This window comes from Lipotes vexillifer, unplaced genomic scaffold (genome assembly GCF_000442215.2).
Source record: "Lipotes vexillifer unplaced genomic scaffold, Lipotes_vexillifer_v1.1 scaffold236, whole genome shotgun sequence".
Classification (NCBI taxonomy): Eukaryota; Metazoa; Chordata; class Mammalia; order Artiodactyla; family Lipotidae; genus Lipotes; species Lipotes vexillifer.
This window is the reverse complement of record NW_006773295.1, coordinates 2,144,799-2,163,244: the sequence shown is the minus strand read 5'-3', so window position 1 is coordinate 2,163,244 and position 18,446 is coordinate 2,144,799. Positions and strand designations below refer to the sequence as shown.

At 44.0% G+C, this 18,446-nt stretch overlaps 1 protein-coding gene across 3 annotated transcripts in view; it reads right to left on the bottom strand.

Moving 5' to 3' along the window:
• The window catches only part of CORO1C (coronin 1C), an 83,981-nt gene that overhangs the window by 40,696 nt on the left and 24,839 nt on the right, over positions 1–18,446 (bottom strand). For 2 of the 3 annotated variants that reach the window (XM_007448234.1, XM_007448235.1), the window contains exon 2: positions 12,486–12,685. In XM_007448234.1, the coding sequence (XP_007448296.1) occupies positions 12,486–12,680 (195 nt within the window). In that variant the 5' untranslated portion in view covers positions 12,681–12,685. Of the gene's footprint in view, positions 1–12,485; positions 12,686–16,136; positions 16,264–18,446 lie in introns of those variants that run through there. The other variant, XM_007448236.1, reaches the window with a different exon arrangement.

Below are 18,446 nucleotides of genomic sequence, written 5' to 3'. Positions count from 1 at the left end.
GGGGGGGGGGGGGGGATCAAAACTGAAGCATCAGTAAATACATATCTTTGTAAAACTGCTCTAAGGAATGTTTATAATTTTAAATAAGTTGGCCAAAACACTTCCTCCTTAGGCATACAAAATTCAGTGTAACGCTTATGAAACGATATTTCTAGTTGTAAAGGTATTTCCCATTAGTTTGAATAGGAAACCACAACTGCTTCCATTTATATCAAATAGTGTATCTTACTTTTTTTTTTAGTAATTTTATTTTACTTATTTATTTACTTTTGGCTGTGTTGGGTGTTCACTCCTGCACGCAGGCTTTCTCTAGTTGCAGCAAGCGGAGGCTACTCTTCGTTGCGGTGTGCAGGCTTCTCATTGCAGTGGCTTCTCTTGTTGCCGAGCACAGGCTCTAGGCACACAGGCTCCAGTAGTTGCAGCATGTGGGCTCAGTAGTTGTAGCCTGCGGGTTCTAGAGCACAGGCTCAGTAGTTGTGGCACATGGGCTTAGTTGCTCTGCAGCATGGGAGATCTTCCCAGACCAGGGCTCGAACCCGTTTCCCCTGCATTGGCAGGCGGATTCTTAACCACTGCACCACCAGGGAGGTCCTATCTTACTTATTTGTCATATCTCCTTTCAAAAAGGAATCCATATTTAGGAAGTGCACTCATCCCACACGCCGAAGACACTACCATCCAATCAAAAGAATTCTAATATATACAGACACGTACAGAAATCTTCTCATAGATGTTTCTATAAAGGAGTTCCACCCTAGGATGTATTTTCAAGGAAGCTAATGGCGTATTTTACAGGTGCAGACATTTTCACCCTCCCAAAGTCTCAAAATACAACACTGGGATGCTTCCCATATGACCTTTGCATTAATCATTCAGAATGATTGTTTCTTAGTGTAATACGGACCCCTCACATGGTAATTGTTTTCGATCCACACATTAGCTCACTCAATATTAGATTGAAGATACTACCAAACTGGTGCCAACAAGGCTCAATCTAATAACTACTGGTTCCTTCCAAAAGTAACATTGGTTAAAGCCACATAACACTTTACCCAGCAGGCTTATTCTTTCTTACAACTAACATACGTTTCCACAAAGTTAAAAAAAAAACTCCTAAAGTGCCAAAAAGTGACACCCGTTACTTTTATCACTCAAATCAAATATTCCCCTTTCAGATACTCAGGGTATTCGACATACAATGTCGTTCTAGTTTACACTCTGGATTCAGTCCTAGAAACGCAAGCTGGTCTGGGGTGGTGGGTTGTGACCGCTTCCTAGGCCATCTCCCTCAGCTAGTCCAGAGCAGGAAGCTCCCAGGACCTCCCTCCAAACTTCTCATCTGCATTCTTCTTATAATCCAGCCACTTTATAATCCATTACTATAATCTGAGCTTATTATTTATCCAAACTGGTTACACCACCCTCAGATGTAAGGCCCAAACAGGCCCCACTCCACCCCCGACCCTGACTCAAGGAACAAAGATTTTCAAACTGTTCATTCCCTACTTTATATTCATACAGTTTTCATTTTAGGAAAAAATGCTGATCAAAATCACTTGATGTGTCCAAAGTTCAGTAACTTTATCATATTGTCCATACATTAAAAGATCTTTTCAAAGGCAGAGATAATACCTCATTACTGGCCTTGGAGTAATACCCTGAGAATTCTTGAACCCTCCGCAAGAAGAACGGTTAAGTCAAACATGTGCTCGGAAGCAAAGGAAAAGTTTGCAGCCTGGGCATAAGGCCTCCATTCACATTGTGCAGAGTTCAAAGGAGTCAAAAAAGGATATCTATTGAAGTGGGTTTTCCTTTTTTTTCAACTTCCTTTTTCTTGGAACAGTATTATTTATGTGAATACATGTTCCACTGCAATCTCTTCAGGCCCTGCTCCCTCACAGGGAGGAGCTACAGTGACAGTGGTCGTGGCACAGGGGAGAGACTGGCCAGAAGAGCAAGACAGGGACCCCTGCAGCTTACCAGGAAGACCGATGCACACAATACAGGGCCTGCTGACAGGCTGGTCACCAAGAGTGACAGTTCGTGGCCCAGGAATAAAACATTCTGGGGAGGTTTTACTTTAAGGGAACCAGAAACGCCAACCCTGAAGGTGAGAGGAGGTGCTCTGGAATAGCACATAGAGATTGGGTTACCGGGTCCTGGAAAGTAAGCCAGCCGCCACAGCTGCCAGGGAGAGGCAGCATGGTGCTGAGAGCCCTCCCCTGCCTGTGAGTGAAAAGGAACAGTCTTTACGGGCACAAGTGAAAATGCCAATCAAACCATTTTGGCATCACAGGTCCTCTTTAAAACTGCGTTGAACAGTGAACAGACCATTTTAAAAGTCCATTAAGAACTTGAGGGCAGTTACTGTAAAACTATGGATATTTTATTATCACAAAGCAAAAAGGTGGAAGAGTTGGCATTTCCTTACTCAACCACACCTAAATACACAACAGCAAATGGACAAGCTCTATTTCCTAACTTCCTGACTTAGCAGAAAATTTATAAAGCAAAAACCTCATCAATGCAGACAAGTAATTCCATATGATCCCTCTGGTCTGAGAACAAAGAAAAACTAGGAGCACAAGATGAGGTAGAACCTAGTCAAAATACAATTCAGCTCGAAAGGAAAAGCTGGAAAGCAAAAGAACTATCGAACTAAGTGCAAATATAGGAAATTAAAACAAAGCATTTAATATCCAAGCAGAAAGGAGAGTAACTTGTTGCCTAACCCTTGGTACTGAGTGTCATCTCCAATGACACTGGAGAGTCCTCCCATGGGACCCTTGGTGAATGAGGAAAAGCCCCAGAGCTACCCCTTCCAATCCCAGCTCTGCACTGGTTTACCCACAAGCCTCAGAACAAAAACCCACCCTTCTTGAAGTGGGGATGAAAAACAGAAAAATATCACAGCTCTCTCTCTTTTCTTTTTCTTTAGGTAAATGCCTTGGGCTGCATGGCCGAGGCAGCTCACATCTTGCAGTGGTTGTAAACAGCAGGAGGACTGGAGCAGAGACCCAATTCAGTAGCCTGTATCATTTACTCTCGACTTAAAGCTCAGCCAGAAAGGAAACCCAAGTCCCCGTTCCTCTGAGAAAGCCAACACGTGCTGTGCTCATCACTTGCCCTCCAGGCTCAGCCTTCCCTGGACTCAGCTCAGGTCCCACCCCCAACTAGCATGGAATTCAACTTGGTGAGAGCCGAACGTTTACTACATATGGTTATAAAGAGATCTCTGGACAAACGGGGACAGCAGAAATCTGTCCATTGCACCTGGAGTCTATTTTAGTAGAGTAATCAGTATTCAGAAACCTGCTCTTCGCTGCTTCCCTGACTTGGGTCATCATCACGTTTATACAAGGCGGCTTCTGGCAGCAGCACTTGCCCATGTGCTCAGCCCAGACTCACGCTCCAGAAAACCACGAAAGAGTTAAATGTTCTTTGCACTTGACTCAGTGGCTTCCCCTCACCACACACTCCCAGATCCCACCATTCTCCGAGCCACGCAGCCAATCAAAGCAAAGGAAGGAAATGATCCTGGCCGGCTGACAGCCCCAGCGCTCCGATGGCCATATATGGTAAAAACCACTGTCAGAGCCCTGTCAGGCCTGCAGGCCGGCTGCTGTGGACATATCAGTGAACTGCAGCAGCGTGAGAGGCCGGCCAAGGAAACGCACAAAGGACAGGCTGCCTGCTCATCTCCAGGGAAGGGGGTAGGAGGAAGGCAGGGGAGGGGAGGGGGGAGCCATCATCTGCCAGGGTACACTCTGAGTCACAGCCACTCACTGTAATCAAAAATAGCCCCAGGGTACATGGTAAGATTCCTTCTGCCAGGACTTTGTGCTCCATTGTTAACTGGGGGTGAGCAGGGTGTCCCCCTCCCATCCCCCCCACCCCCGCAACCCAACAAGACTGTGGAAAACAGTCACTGGGAGCAGATGAAAAGGTCCTTCTGTGGCGCTTCATGTGGTAATGAGGCCGTGCAATGCTCGTGGGGCTGGCAGCTCGGAAGTAATTTGGAAGTCATTGTTCTGCACCTGGTGCCCCCCACCCCGCATCCTCCACTGCCGGCCCTGCCCTGCCTCCCAGCCTTTCACAGCCCACACAATTGACAGTTAAGGTGCTCAGGGTAGCAGACAGACAGCATCTATTTCAGGAGGCGGTGAATGGGCATCCCAGGACACATCAGGACACTGGCACTGAATAAAAGCCCCTGCCCATCACACCAAAGCTACCCTGTGCCAGATGTCCACATCTGTACAAAGGGCTACTAGCATCACCACCCTTGTCCAAAATGGGGCACCGCTATTTGTGGGAATGGAAATTGCCTGTCAGCAGCGTACAGTAAGGGGGAGGTGCAGCCAATGCAAATCCAGCAGGTGCTGGCAGTAACTGGGGGTCACAGAGAAAAGCACCATCGGGAGACTGCCATTTCTTTTGAACTAGTCCATGAAAGAAGGCACTTATCAGCACGACGCCTGGCACTTAAAGGAAGCCCTCAATGATGTGAGCTGCTGCGACTCCATCACTGCCACTGTCTACTCGCAAGCATGGTAGAGACCAAGCACTTTCCAAACCCTGAGACAATTCTCCGAGCTGCCAGAATCAGAGCCCTGACAGGCTAGTGTTTTTGTTATTAAGTCTTCTAATCCCAGAGAAAGAATGCAAAGGATTAAGTGTCAATTAGACCACGGTTTCTATTAAAAAATCTTTCACACTCAGTGGGAAAAAAATGTTAATCAAAAATATACATGTACAGGGCTTTCCTGGTGGCGCAGTGGTTGAGAGTCCACCTGCTGGTGCAGGGGACAGGGGTTCATGCCCCGGTCCGGGAAGATCCCACGTGCCGCGGAGTGGCTGGGCCCGTGAGCCATGGCCGCTGAGCCTGCGCGTCCGGAGCCTGTGCTCCGCAACGGGAGAGGCCACAACAGTGAGAGGTCCGCGTATCACAAACAAAACAAAACAAAACAAAACAAAACAATATATATATATACATGTACAAACCAAATAAAGACTCAGAGACCTAGGTTCTAATCCACGGAAGACCCCACAGCTCCTGGCAGTCACTCAGCCTGAGTTTCAATTTCTGCAACTGTAGAACAGAGGTATAACAGCAACTCCACCGTGTGCAAAAATTAAGACACCATATATGAAGGGGACCCTCCAAGCACATTCTGATGTCACTCTGGAGCCTTATTTTTATGAATATAACATGAAGTCACCACCTTTTCCTGAAGCTGAAACAGTGGAAAGATGCCACGTAGATCCAGTTTTAACAAAAATCCTAAAATGCAGAGCAGTGCTTATCCTGGTTCTTCTCCATATAATGGTGAAGGAAAACACCAGTTTTGTACTATTTACACTGGAAGTGAAGGAAAAAAAGAGCCAAGAAGTGTGCAATTTTTCTACCAAAAAGCTGTCCTACAGCTCCTCCCAATCCCCCTCCAATCAAGCATTCCATTTCTCCAATACGAGAAAAGGCCATCCCGACGCAGAAAGAAGGAATGTGGCCCCCCTCGTTCTTCGCCCTCCTGGGAACAGAGCCCCTCTTCTAACACATCAGTTTAGTGAGTTGGTTGGGCTCCTCTTCTGTTTCATCCCTGGCTCCTACACTCAGGAGAAACCCAACTTCCAACAGAACCTTCTCTGTGACATCTTCCTTGAGCCTCATTTAGAACTCATCTCCCACCGCTGTGTCAGAGCCCTTTAGACACAGACAAACCTCCCCATTGGAGAGATCGAGGTCAACTGTTAGCAAAGCTTTTTTAAGAGCAAGATTCGAAACAGGTCCTGGCACAGAGCAGGTGCTCAAATGTCTGAGAAATAAGTATGTGAATTAATGTAATTTTTTTAAAGTACTGTCTTAGATTTCACTTAAGCTTAAACAACAATTAGCTCTTCATAGAGCTTTGGTAATATTTCTGATATTACTACTACAGAATCCCTCAATTATTCATTTAAGATTTATTATAGAATGCTGTATATCTATATGTATGTATCTATCTATACAGATTTTTTTTTTAAAAGGAGAGGTGGGAAGAGTGTTTAAAATTATCCAAAGGCCTTTTAGGCTGCTTTGAATTACTCATTTACTTGTGCATTGTGTGACCTAACATTATTGAGTCAAGTGCCACAACCTGAGAATACAGCTGACCCTTGAACAACACAGGTTTAAACTATGCAGGTCCACTTATATGCAAATTTTTTCCAAAAAATATGTACTACAAGATCCATGGTTGGTTGAATCCGCAGATGCAGAACCATGGATACAGAGGGCCAACTGTAAACTTATATATAGATTTTCAACTGCCAAGGGGTCTGCACCCCTAACCGCTGGTTTTTCAAGGGTCAACTGTACATGTTTTAGTTATCACTGCTGCTTAATGAGTTACCCTAAGATTTAGCTACTTAAAACAATAAGCATTTCTCATCTCACACAGTTTCTGTGGGTCAGGAGTTCAAAAGCAGCTTATCCAGGTGGTTCTGGCTGAGGGTTCTCCTGAGTCAAGATGTCAACTAGGTTTGCAGGATCCACCTTCAAGATGACACACTCACGTGGTTGGTAAGTCAGGCTGGCTATTGGCGGGCAGTCCTATGGACCTCTCCACAGAGCTGCTTGAGTGTCCTTACAGCATGAAAGCTCCAAAAGAAATAAAGTAGAAGCCAATATGCTTTTATGACAGAGTCTCAGAAGTCACACTCCATCAATTCCTCCATATCCTAGTGGCTACACAGGTCAGCCCTATTTAATGTGGGAGGGAACCACACAACGGCAAGACACAAGGAGGCAAGAACCATTGGAGCCCATCTTGGAGGCTGCTACCACAAGAGAGTAAGGTGAGATGCTGGAGAACCCTACCATACACCCATCCATTTTGTATCCTGCATCCAAGTGAAGGTCAAGAGATCAAGAGCATATAATTCCAACCACCCTCCCGTTATCTGTTATGTGGCTAAGAAAATAATTACATTACAATGTGATAATGCAGCCTGTGGTACTAGTGGCATGAGACAAGCAGCTAAGGAATCCCAGAGGATGATTTCCACTGTCTCAGCAAATTGGAGATAAAATTTGAGTTGGATACTAAACATTAAGAAGGAGCACTTAGAAAACTGACTGAAATGAATCAAGATTTCTTCCTCGATAAATTTCTTCTTCAATAAATATGACAGAAAAATACTCTAAAGCAGCCCTTGTCAACCTGGGTTCTGTGAAGGAATTAAGTCCTAATGCCCTAATGCAGCTACTTTATGTAATGGATTAATTTCTCTCCTATCCATCTATAAGGCTTAGCTATGTCCCTTTCTTGAGAAAACTAAGAAAATATTCACTGAAATGATTTTCTGTAGGGGCTGAATTCTTTCACAAAACTCTAGTTGAGACAGACTACAAAATGAGTTGAAAAGATAGTTCACAGACATAAATAAAGATCCCAAATATTCCCACACACAGTTCTTAAAATATATGGGAGAAACATAACTGTGTATAAGAAGGCACCTCACAGCTATACCAGAGGAGCAAGAAGAGAGAGGAGACAGTGACCCAAAAGGCTGACAATGACTTGGCCACACCCATTCCATCATGGCCCAGAGCAGAGCTGCTCTCCTAGGCAATTACTGGGAAGATGAAATTAGCCATCATTCCAATCCTCCAAAGTAAGAACAGTCAAGGGAGGAAGGGAGAAAGCGATTAGGGAAGACAGGAGCCCTCCAATTTGCAACCTCCGTCCAAGCGGATGTTAGGACATCAAGAGCACAGAATTCTAAGACATCAAGAGCACCAACTCCCTCAACCCTTGCTCCAGGCTCACTGTGATCTGAAGTTTTAGCGTGTATGCGCATGCCTGTGCCCACACACATCTAACACTGCTGTTTGTAGGAGCCACCGTGGCTCACAACAGGGATGGGAATGCCTTGGTCTCACATCACGAGCGTGGCTCCTGCACAAGGAGAGGCTCGTTTGTGCCCTTCATGCCCACGTGGTAGCGCACAGGGGGCTGGAACCTGTGTGCTCCTGACAAGGCAGCTTGTGTAGTTGTGGGGAGAACGCAACGGCCAAAACCACAAAGCCAACTTCTGTTCAACAAGACTGATATTATTCATCCTATGAAAGACCAAAGAATAAGAAAATGTACTAAGCCACACCTTGAGAAGTCATGACTGAACAGCATGCCACAGCTTGAGGGAAGCATGACAAAAGAAACCCTGAATCATGTGTGCTAATCTAAACTGCCCCACCTCAGGGCTGAGCACTTTCCGTATTCCCCCAGCAGTGACCTCTTAAAATCCTACTTTCTCTAATAAAACCTTTCGAACAAAAACCTCATAAACCATACACTTAAATAAACATATATGCATTCCTAAGCTTACCTCTTGCTGTGTATGTGCCAATGTATTTGTCTCTACCACTCTTTCCATTTTTAATTTTAAGTCCTGGAAGACAGAGACCATGATTCTCCTGGAATCTAATCATAAGCCACATGAGGTTGCAATAATAAGTCCTATTTACTGCTGACGCTAACCAACTTTGAAGAAGAATTCATGGAAGGCCATGTTTTAAAATGGGAGCCTTTCAGAAAGAGTCACAATACATCTTAAGATCAGTACACACATATTCAATATTAACATGGACAGAAAGCCCCCAAAGCATCACTAAAACCAACCTGGCTGGCTATAACCAGGAAAAAAAAAAAAGCAGCGGGGGAACACAGACAGACAGACACACACACACACACACACACACACACACACACACACACACTGCCAGAAGTCTCTTGAGACAGTGATTAAAAACCATACCCACCTCCTTAAGTTCATGTTTAGAGAAATCCTAGACTGCCATCAACACGTACAGGAGCCCAATACACACCCAGAGCATCATTTCCCACTATCTTCATTTCAAGCATCACTTCTTATTATATGTGGGAATTTGGTTTTTCTTTGCCTTTAAACAAAAGCAGCACCTCACTGTAAAACTATTTCAAAGTTGCCAAGACACTGAAGTTGTAGGATCTCTTTTCCAGGGCAGAGTCCTACATTAGGATCGATGGGTTCACCATGTACTCAGGTCCCCAATGTTTTTGTCCTTCAAGGCTGCACTTCTAAAGGTGAGACAAACACTGCAGTACCAGCAATCTCCTGGGGGCCGGGGGGGTGGTCAGGAAACTGACCACAATGAAAAGTAGATGCAGTGCTCCTGGAGAGCAAAGATGGCACCCAGCAGACACTCAGTCTATAGACAATCAAACTACATGTGCATAGTCAGAGAACAGTGAAGACCTCGTACTATATGAACAACAAAATATCTGTAAAAATGTAAAACTTATGATCCTTATTCAAATTATTATACTAAAATTATAAGGAAATAGATATCCAGAGGGCAATCAGCCCTTTAAAGCAGGCAGAAATATAAGTTTTCTGACAACGTGGAACATAGTTCTATTTTTTAAAAGCCTAGGTAGTAAGTAGTCAAGGGACAGGGTCTTAGGAAGAAAAGAAAGGTGGGTGTCACCTGACACTTCGGGGCTCCGGGCTAGGCCCTGTCATCACAGCGGATCCTTCTAAGAGCTCCCAAGACACAGAACTGTCTACAGGAACCACAGACCACTTTTCTTTGCCGGGCTCAGCCTTGCCCTTGGAGGAAAAGCAGCCACGAGTAAAAAGGCATCTACTTCCCAAAGTTACGTGTTGGCACTACGGAGGGAAAAAAAAGGAACAACAGTGTTTCCTTTGCTGAATTTTGGGTAGCAAACCACTTTTTTTTTTTTTTTTTTACATTTTTATTGGAGTATAATTGCTTTACAATGGTGTGTTAGTTTCTGCTGTATAACAAAGTGAATCAGCTATACATATACATATATCCCCATATCCCCTCCCTCTTGCATCTCCCTCCCACCCTCCCTATCCCACCCCTCTAGGTGGACACAAAGCACTGAGCTGATCTCCCTGTGCTATGCGGCTGCTTCCCACTAGCTATCTATTTTACATCTGGTAGTATATACATAAGTCCATGCCACTCTCTCACTTTGTCCCAGCTTACCCTTCCCCCGCCCAGTGTCCTCAAGTCCATTCTCTACGTCTGCATCTTTATCCCGCCCCTAAGTTCTTCAGAACCATTTAGAAAATCACTTTTATATAGAGCCCCTCACGTTACAGATAGAGATATGGGAGAGCATTAAGGACAGAGTGACATATCCATGTCTCACCAGAAGTCGGTGACCAAGACAGGATTGAACCCCTGGCTCCAGACCCATGTTCCTTCCTCGATGCCACACTGACCCTAAGGACTCAATACACACACTTTAATACACAAAAATCCCAGAGTACGTGTGAACCTGTCGATTATAAAAGTCGATAACCCCAAGTACTGACCTTATTTCCAATGGGTGTCACTGGGCTTAGTTTATGCCAATGTCACCTCCTCCAACACAAATTAATATTTAAGGAGTAGAGCCACACAGAATGTATTATAAGCCTGGGAAAAAGACCCTCGAGACTCCTCCAAAAACCAATGTTTCGTTCAAACACGATAATTTCTGAAGCAACTTATTCTGTCCCAATTCCTGTATAGCTGGTTGAAGAACAAAATAATAAAACCTATTTATTAGGTATTGGTCACTTAATGCAACTGAAAACCAAAGCATAAGATCCAGTTAGCTTAGGACCTGCACACAGGGCTCCCTTAAACAGTATAAATGTAACTCTAAGTTTCCCATGGTTTGTGAAAGCAAAGGTGGACTCACAGAGCCTTTTGTGAATGTGGGACTTGAAGAGAACTGTCTGAACTTGGAGGAAGATTAGCCGGTCAAAAGTTTATTTGGGGCTTCTTAATTGGCTTATTCTCCTTCTCTGAAGCAAAAAGTCGTAAATTTATCCCTCTTGAACTCAAAAGAGATCTGGTACTTCAGTGCCTGACCTTGGTTGACAAGCTGAGGTGTCTTCTCAGCTGGCTGCCATAAGACCCACCACTGAAAAGTCAAGTTACCAAATGCTCCTTGCTCTTGGTGAACAAATCGACTAGAAAGTCGTGGAGATCAAATGCGACTGGCATTAAACTCCAACCCCCACTCCCAAATCAGGTAAGTACAGCTACAATAGTGTAATGTATTGTTCACCACTGAAACAACAATCTCCCCCACAAAAGCAAAAGTATCTGAGTAGAAAATTTAATTTCAATTTAATGAAAAGATTCTCCTTTAAAACATGATTAACAACTTCGCCAATAAGAAAGTACGTTTGGAAACATATGTCAGATTTGTTCCCCAAAGGCATCCATCTCCTCTGTAGTGAGATGGTTCTATTGTGTAATATCACATCAATCCAGCCACTGAGATACAAATCAGATGTTAAAATAAAACAAGTTAGTCATGAGCATCTGAGAGAATGAAAAGTGCAAGAGAATTGGAAGTTTTCCCAGCAAGAGTTTTCCTAAGGAAAAAACACCAAAATACAATACTTTGACAGAAATTCATGTTACTGTAACCACTTTCAGAATCACATGGTCCATTATGATGAGACATGCCTCTACTAGGCATGGCTCAGACTCAGGGAGACCCACTGTTCCCAGCAGAGTGGAAACAGCTGTAACATGACCCAACATCTGCATCCTTATCATTAGGGCTCAGGACTCACCAAACTTATTTTCCTCCTAAAAGCTAATCAGAAAATGACTCTTTCCAAGCTCTCTCTTCACGGTCTTTCCCACCCCCCATTATTTGCAATTCTGGGATTTCCTGTTAAAGCTAGTACAGACTTTCACCTACAATTTTCAAGAACAGGCAGAAAATTACAAATCTCCAATCTTCTCCCCTATACTGGACAGGGCTCTCTGGAAGGATAAAGTCAGGAGAAGGGAGAACTAGGAAGCCCAGCGGGTTCAAAGTCACACAGAACCACTTTCAATACAGAGCCTTTATTTCCACAGCTTGTTAACGCTGTTTAGATCCTATGCTGAAACCTACTACTGCCCAGACTTGAAATCTGCATTGTTTGTGGACATTTTCTTGAGTCCTCATCCCATTTACCATTCAAAACCAAAAACAAAGCAAAACCAAAAAGTCTCAGTCCTCATGACATCACACACAAAAAAGATTCCCTTATAATCTTATCAGTTTCTGCCCATTTAAAAACATAACTATTTCTAAAATTGTACTTTTGGGAAAAACTTTTATGAAAAGTGGATGATTATGAACCAAATCATAAAATTCCTGTGCCTGTCCATGCTCACAGCATCATTATAAAAATCTTTTTCATCCATAGAGGGCACACCCAGAACAGAATTTGCCATTCTGTTTAATGATTCTCTGTCAGAGAAAAACTGATGTGGTTAGTAAAGCGTGTGGAACTTAAGCTCAATTACATCCAAGTCTAATGGTCCTAGAAATCACACAATGCTTAGTGACTATCAATTTCCAAAATCAATCTATTACAGACTAAACAGAGATTACCGGAGGGTGTCTCACAGGATGGAAAGTCAGATGCCTTACCTTGTGCAAAGGGAGTACAAGGAATGCTCCTCCCCCACTCGCTTCTATGATTATGGCAACGAATCTGGGATTGACAGCACAAAAGGAACTATCCCAGGTCACTCGAGAAACCCGAATATCGTCGTAACACTGGTCATTTTTCACCGCTTGTCCAAATACGTGGCGAAACTTGCTCTGTCGTACCACTCGCCTCATCGTGTCTGTGGGAGAACAAAAAGTACATTAAAATCATGCCCCTGAGTGAAAGCTTTACTTTTACAAATGAAAAGCTGAAAAATAACAGAATGGTATGGCATTTTGTCTGCTCTCCTAAAACGTAGCCAAATGGCAAATCCAAATTTCCTTTAGCAGCATGTACCCAGAGAAAACTGCAAAATGTGTCAGGGCAACAAGGACAAAGAAATGAAAAATTCCTAACTCAAGATCCAGAAACATCTCAACAGTTTGAATTTCAAGAGAAAGATCAAGGTAAAGAATGAAGGGAAGTAGCAGGATACAAAATTAATGCACAGAAATCTCTGGCATTCCTATACACTAATGATGAAAAATCTGAAAGTGAAATCAAGAAAACACTCCCATTTACCATTGCAACAAAAAGAATAAAATATCTAGGAATAAACCTACCTAAGGAGACAAAAGACCTGTATGCAGAAAATTATAAGACACTGATGAAAGAAATTAAAGATGATACAAATAGATGGAGAGATATACCATGTTCTTGGATTGGAAGAATCAACATTGTGAAAATGACTCTACTACCCAAAGCAATCTACAGATTGATTCAATGCAATCCCTATCAAACTACCACTGGCATTTTTCACAGAACTAGAACAAAAAATTTCACAATTTGTATGGAAACACAAAAGACCCCGAATAGCCAAAGCAATCTTGAGAACGAAAAACGGAGCTGGAGGAATCAGGCTCCCTGACTTCAGACTATACTACAAAGCTGCAGTAATCAAGACAGTATGGTACTGGCACAAAAACAGAAAGACAGATCAACGGAACAGGATAGAAAACCCAGAGATAAACCCACGCACATAATGGTCACCTTATCTTTGATAAAGGAGGCAGGAACGTACAGTGGAGAAAGGACAGCCTCCTCAATAAGTGGTCCTGGGAAAACTGGACAGGTACATGTAAAAGTATGAGATTAGATCACTCCCTAACACCATACACAAAGATAAGCTCAAAATGGATTAAAGACCTAAATGTAAGGCCAGAAACTATCAAACTCTTAGAGGAAAACATAGGCAGAACACTCTATGACATAAATCACAGCAAGATCCTTCTTGACCCATCTCCTAGAGTAATGGAGATAAAAACAAAAATAAACAAATGGGACCTAATGAAACTTCAAAGCTTTTGCACAGCAAAGGAAACCATAAACAAGACCAAAAGACAGCCCTCAGAATGGGAGAAAATATTTGCAAATGAATCAACTGACAAAGGATTAATCTCTAAAATTTACAGGCAGCTCATGCAGCTCAATAACAAAAAAATAAACAACCCAATCCAAAAATGGGCAGAAGACCTAAATAGACATTTCTCCAAAGAAGATATACAGACTGCCAACAAACACATGAAAGAATGCTCAACATCATTAATCATTAGAGAAATGCAAATCAAAACTACAATGAGATATCATCTCACACCAGTCAGAATGGCCATCATCAAAAAATCTAGAAACAATAAATGCTGGAGAGGGTGTGGAGAAAAGGGAACACTCTTGCACTGCTGGTGGGAATGTGAATTGGTACAGCCACTATGGAGAACAGTATGGAGGTTCCTTAAAAAACTACAAATAGAACTACCATATGACCCAGCAATCCCACTACTGGGCATATACCCTGAGAAAACCATAATTCAAAAAGAGTCATGTACCAAAATGTTCATTGCAGCTCTATTTACAATAGCCCGGAGATGGAAACAACCTAAGTGCCCATCGTCGGATGAATGGATAAAGAAGATGTGGCACATATATACAATGGAATATTACTCAGCCATAAAAAGAAACGAAATTGAGCTATTTGTAATGAGGTGGATAGACCTAGAGTCTGTCATACAGAGTGAAGTAAGTCAAAAAGAGAAAGACAAATACCATATGCTAACACATATATATGGAATTTAAGGAAAAAAAATGTCATGAAGAACCTAGGGGTAAGACAGGAATAAAGACACAGACCTACTAGAGAATGGACTTGAGGATATGGGGAGGGGGAAGGGTAAGCTGTGACAAAGCGAGAGAGAGGCATGGACATATATACACTACCAAACGTAAGGTAGATAGCTAGTGGGAAGCAGCCGCATAGCACAGGGGTATCAGCTAGGTGCTTTGTGACTGCCTGGAGGGGTGGGATAGGGAGGGTGGGAGGGAGGGAGACGCAAGAGGGAAGAGATACGGGAACATATGTATATGTATAACTGATTCACTATGTTATAAAGCAGAAACTAACACACCATTGTAAAGCAATTATACTCCAATAAAGATGTAAAAAAAAAAAAAGTATGAAGGGAAATTAGCCTTTCAGAGTTGGGTGGGAATGGAAAGACAATCCACTCTAACCCACCCTCCCCTTTTACAGATAAGGAAACTCCAAAGTGAAGTTATCTGATAGATCTGAAACTGAGGAATCCTTCCTCCCCCAAATTATGATATTGTGGCTTTTTCCTCAGTCTGCCAAGGCAATTTTTCCATTTTTCAGCTTTTTCTCCAGACATCAGCACTCTGGTCTGAGAGCGGAGACTGCTCACGAGTGTTTCCGCAAGACCAACTACATGCAGTGGAGAATTCAACACAAGCAAACCACCCTTGCCTTCAAGAGGCTTCCAACACAGGCAGGACAATCAGAGCAACTCAGAACCAAACTTCTGGTGCTGACTGCTACCAGAAGTTTGACTGCTACCATGGGGCAAAAGCCAGGTCTTGGAAAAGAGTAGCAAAAATTTTAACGGAAAGTAGAGATGAGGATGACAAGAGGTCTGACGCTAGCACACTGGACCTCTTAAGACAGCAAGAAGCAAAAAGCAAGGGGCTGGGCTAAGAGGCTGTGATGGTGAACCAGGCCTCAGAAAGGCCTGGAGTGATAGCGGCAGTGAGACAGAGGAACAGAAAAACTCAGGGAGCGTAACGGAAACCAGGATGTCAGAGCTGATCACTCACCACAGCCACTTCCCAAGTAAACCAGAGGGCCTAGAGGACAGGAAGTGACACCAAGCTGGTGTTCCCAGGCTTCCTCATGGGTCATTTCGGACCCCAACTTCCACTGGGTTGTCCAACTGACATGTGCACTGACAGCGTTCAGGCTTTAGGATCAGCAGCCCCACCTGCCTGAGGTCTCCTGGGCTGCACCACAGTGTCCTTTTCCTGTCTGCTAATGCCAAGACATTCTGTTCACGCTGGCTAGGGAGGAAGGAGCCACGGGAAAACACAAGTGGAGATGGAACACAGTCAAACCTTCACAGCTCAGCTGAAAACCAGCGCCCCTGATCCCCAAGGACAGGAGGGCTAACTAACACCTGTCCACTCATGCCAAATGGGACACATGCGGGGCTGCTGCTAATTCCTCCCCTTGAATTCCCTTCCTCGTGGCTCTGGGCCCACTGCTAAGCACAAAAGGAGAGAAGTTAGTTTTGCCAGTCTCCTTCTACCCTTTCAAGGCATGTGCAAGAAGCAGCCTCTCTCCAAGCCTAGGGCGTGTGGCTGGGCTGAGGCGACAAAGCCTTGGCAGGCTGGTGAGCAGGCGTGTTCCTCAGCCCAGCTGCTGCCAGACCTTCCCAGCTGACCACAGGACCAGAGGCTGAGAGCACCTGGTGGAGGAGACGGCAAATGACCACTTGGCCGGGGTCCTCCATGTGTGAAACAGTATGAATACTTCTCAAACTGGAGGAGATAAGACAGCTTCCACGAGGTAGTGAAAACCAAAAGAAAAGCACATCCACACAAAAGCCAATGTACAGCCAGCTGGTCTCAGGATCCATTTCCCTACCTGACCATCTGCACAAGTGAGCAGAAGCCGGAATCCCTGCCATTACCTTCCAGCAAGTGTTTCAGAAGTAAAGTTAACAAAGAAGAAGGGAGAATTACACCATATGCCAGAGTTGATATCCTTCATATATAAAGTTTTTCTAGATTCCAAACTGTGTACACAAAGTACATGAAGAGGTAATTTACAAAAGAAACACAAATGGCATTTTACCTCCAATCCTTCCTGAAATCCTAACAAAATGACAGGAAAGGAATAAAAGCTGGTCTAAACACCAAAGGACAAGCGAAAGGACACTGGAAAGGCGCCTACAAGAGAGCAAATGTGACCACAAAACCATGGAAGAGGAAAGCCGTCAGGCAAGTGTAACTGACAGAAGTGAGTGTCCTCCACTCAGCTGAGGTCTCAGGAGGAACGGCTCACAGAAGGACACCAGGCCCACTATGAAACCGCCAAGCACTCAGAAGGGAAACAGATGTGGGAGAGGGGCTGCAGGGAAAACTGACCAAAAGCCTAATTAAGAGCAGCTAGACACCCAGCTCTGCTCCTGAGTGCTGCACCGTCAGGGGCCACCCCTCACCCGCCCCAGAAGCCACAGGGCAGGCCCTAGACAGGACAACACCAGCACAGGTGAGCACGGGTACCAGCAGGTACCACACAGACGACCTGGTCCTGTACAGGGGAGCCTCCAGCCCTGTGTTCTGGAAGCTCCCAGAAGGCTGGCTGCCTGGCTGAGATAGCACCCGCCCTGCCCCACAGGAAGTCAGCCCTCACCGCCCTCTGTGAGGTCCACCACCCACCCAGCCCCCCAACCCACACAGGCGCTGGGTCAGTTTTTTGGGGTCCACTAATCAATGTGAACGGACATTTGAGGAAGCCCTTCAACCCGAAAAATGGAAACAATCTTTCCTCTTCACTCAAATAGGCCAAGATACCATCTAATCTCACCAACAATATGAATATTAACATAAATATGGAAAGTGCTTTGAATGTCTTCACTGAAAGACATCACACAAATCTGCCGGCTGGCTGACACACCTTTAAAAGTCATTTCTGTATTACACAGAGTGACGTATGTTACACAAATTTTCATCTAACTACACGAAGTCAGAATGATAGACAGGTTCTTTTGCTACAACCATGGAGGACAGTTAGCTACAGAGCAGAGAGAGTGAGAAAAGCCGGGGCTCCCGGAGTGCTGTGCTGTCTGGGCCAGGCCATTCACATCCAAGGTCGAATCTGATCTGGGCTCAGCTGCCCACATGTGGCACAGCTGCTTTTGCTGCACACAATAGAGAAAGGCAAATTAAGACGGCAGGCTGCAGAGTCAGGCAACCTTGTGAGTGAGAAGCACAGCTGTACAATTTACTTCCTGGCCGTGGTTCAGAAGGGCAAAGTCATAATCTCCTTAAGTGTCAGATTCTCTATCTGGAAATGGGTACATTACATATAAAGTTAAAGTGATCATTAAATGAGCACTTGCTAATGGGACTATAGCAGGAGATGATTTCGTTAAAGTACCCTGTCTGGTTAAAAACACATAACTAAATACACAATAAATGTCAGCTATTGTTATCATCCTAGTACTTAACATAAGGTAATCCAGATTCAAATCCCATCTCTGCCACTAACCTTTACGAGACTCCGTTTCCTCATCTATAAAATGAAGGGGATGATACCCATCATAAGAATTAAAAACAACATCTGACAACCCAGGTCCAGATGGCTTCACTGCTGAAGTCTATCAAATATTTAAAGAATTAATACCAGTTCTTCACCAATTTTTACAAAGAATAGACAGGAACAAATTTCCAAACAAATTTTATGAGGCCAGTATTACTCTGATACCAAAATCAGACAAAGAGATCACAAGAAAACTAAACTAATATCTTTTATAAATATAGACACAAAAATCCCCAACAAAATACTAGCAGACCAGGGCTTCCCTGGTGGTGCAGTGGTTGAGAGTCCGCCT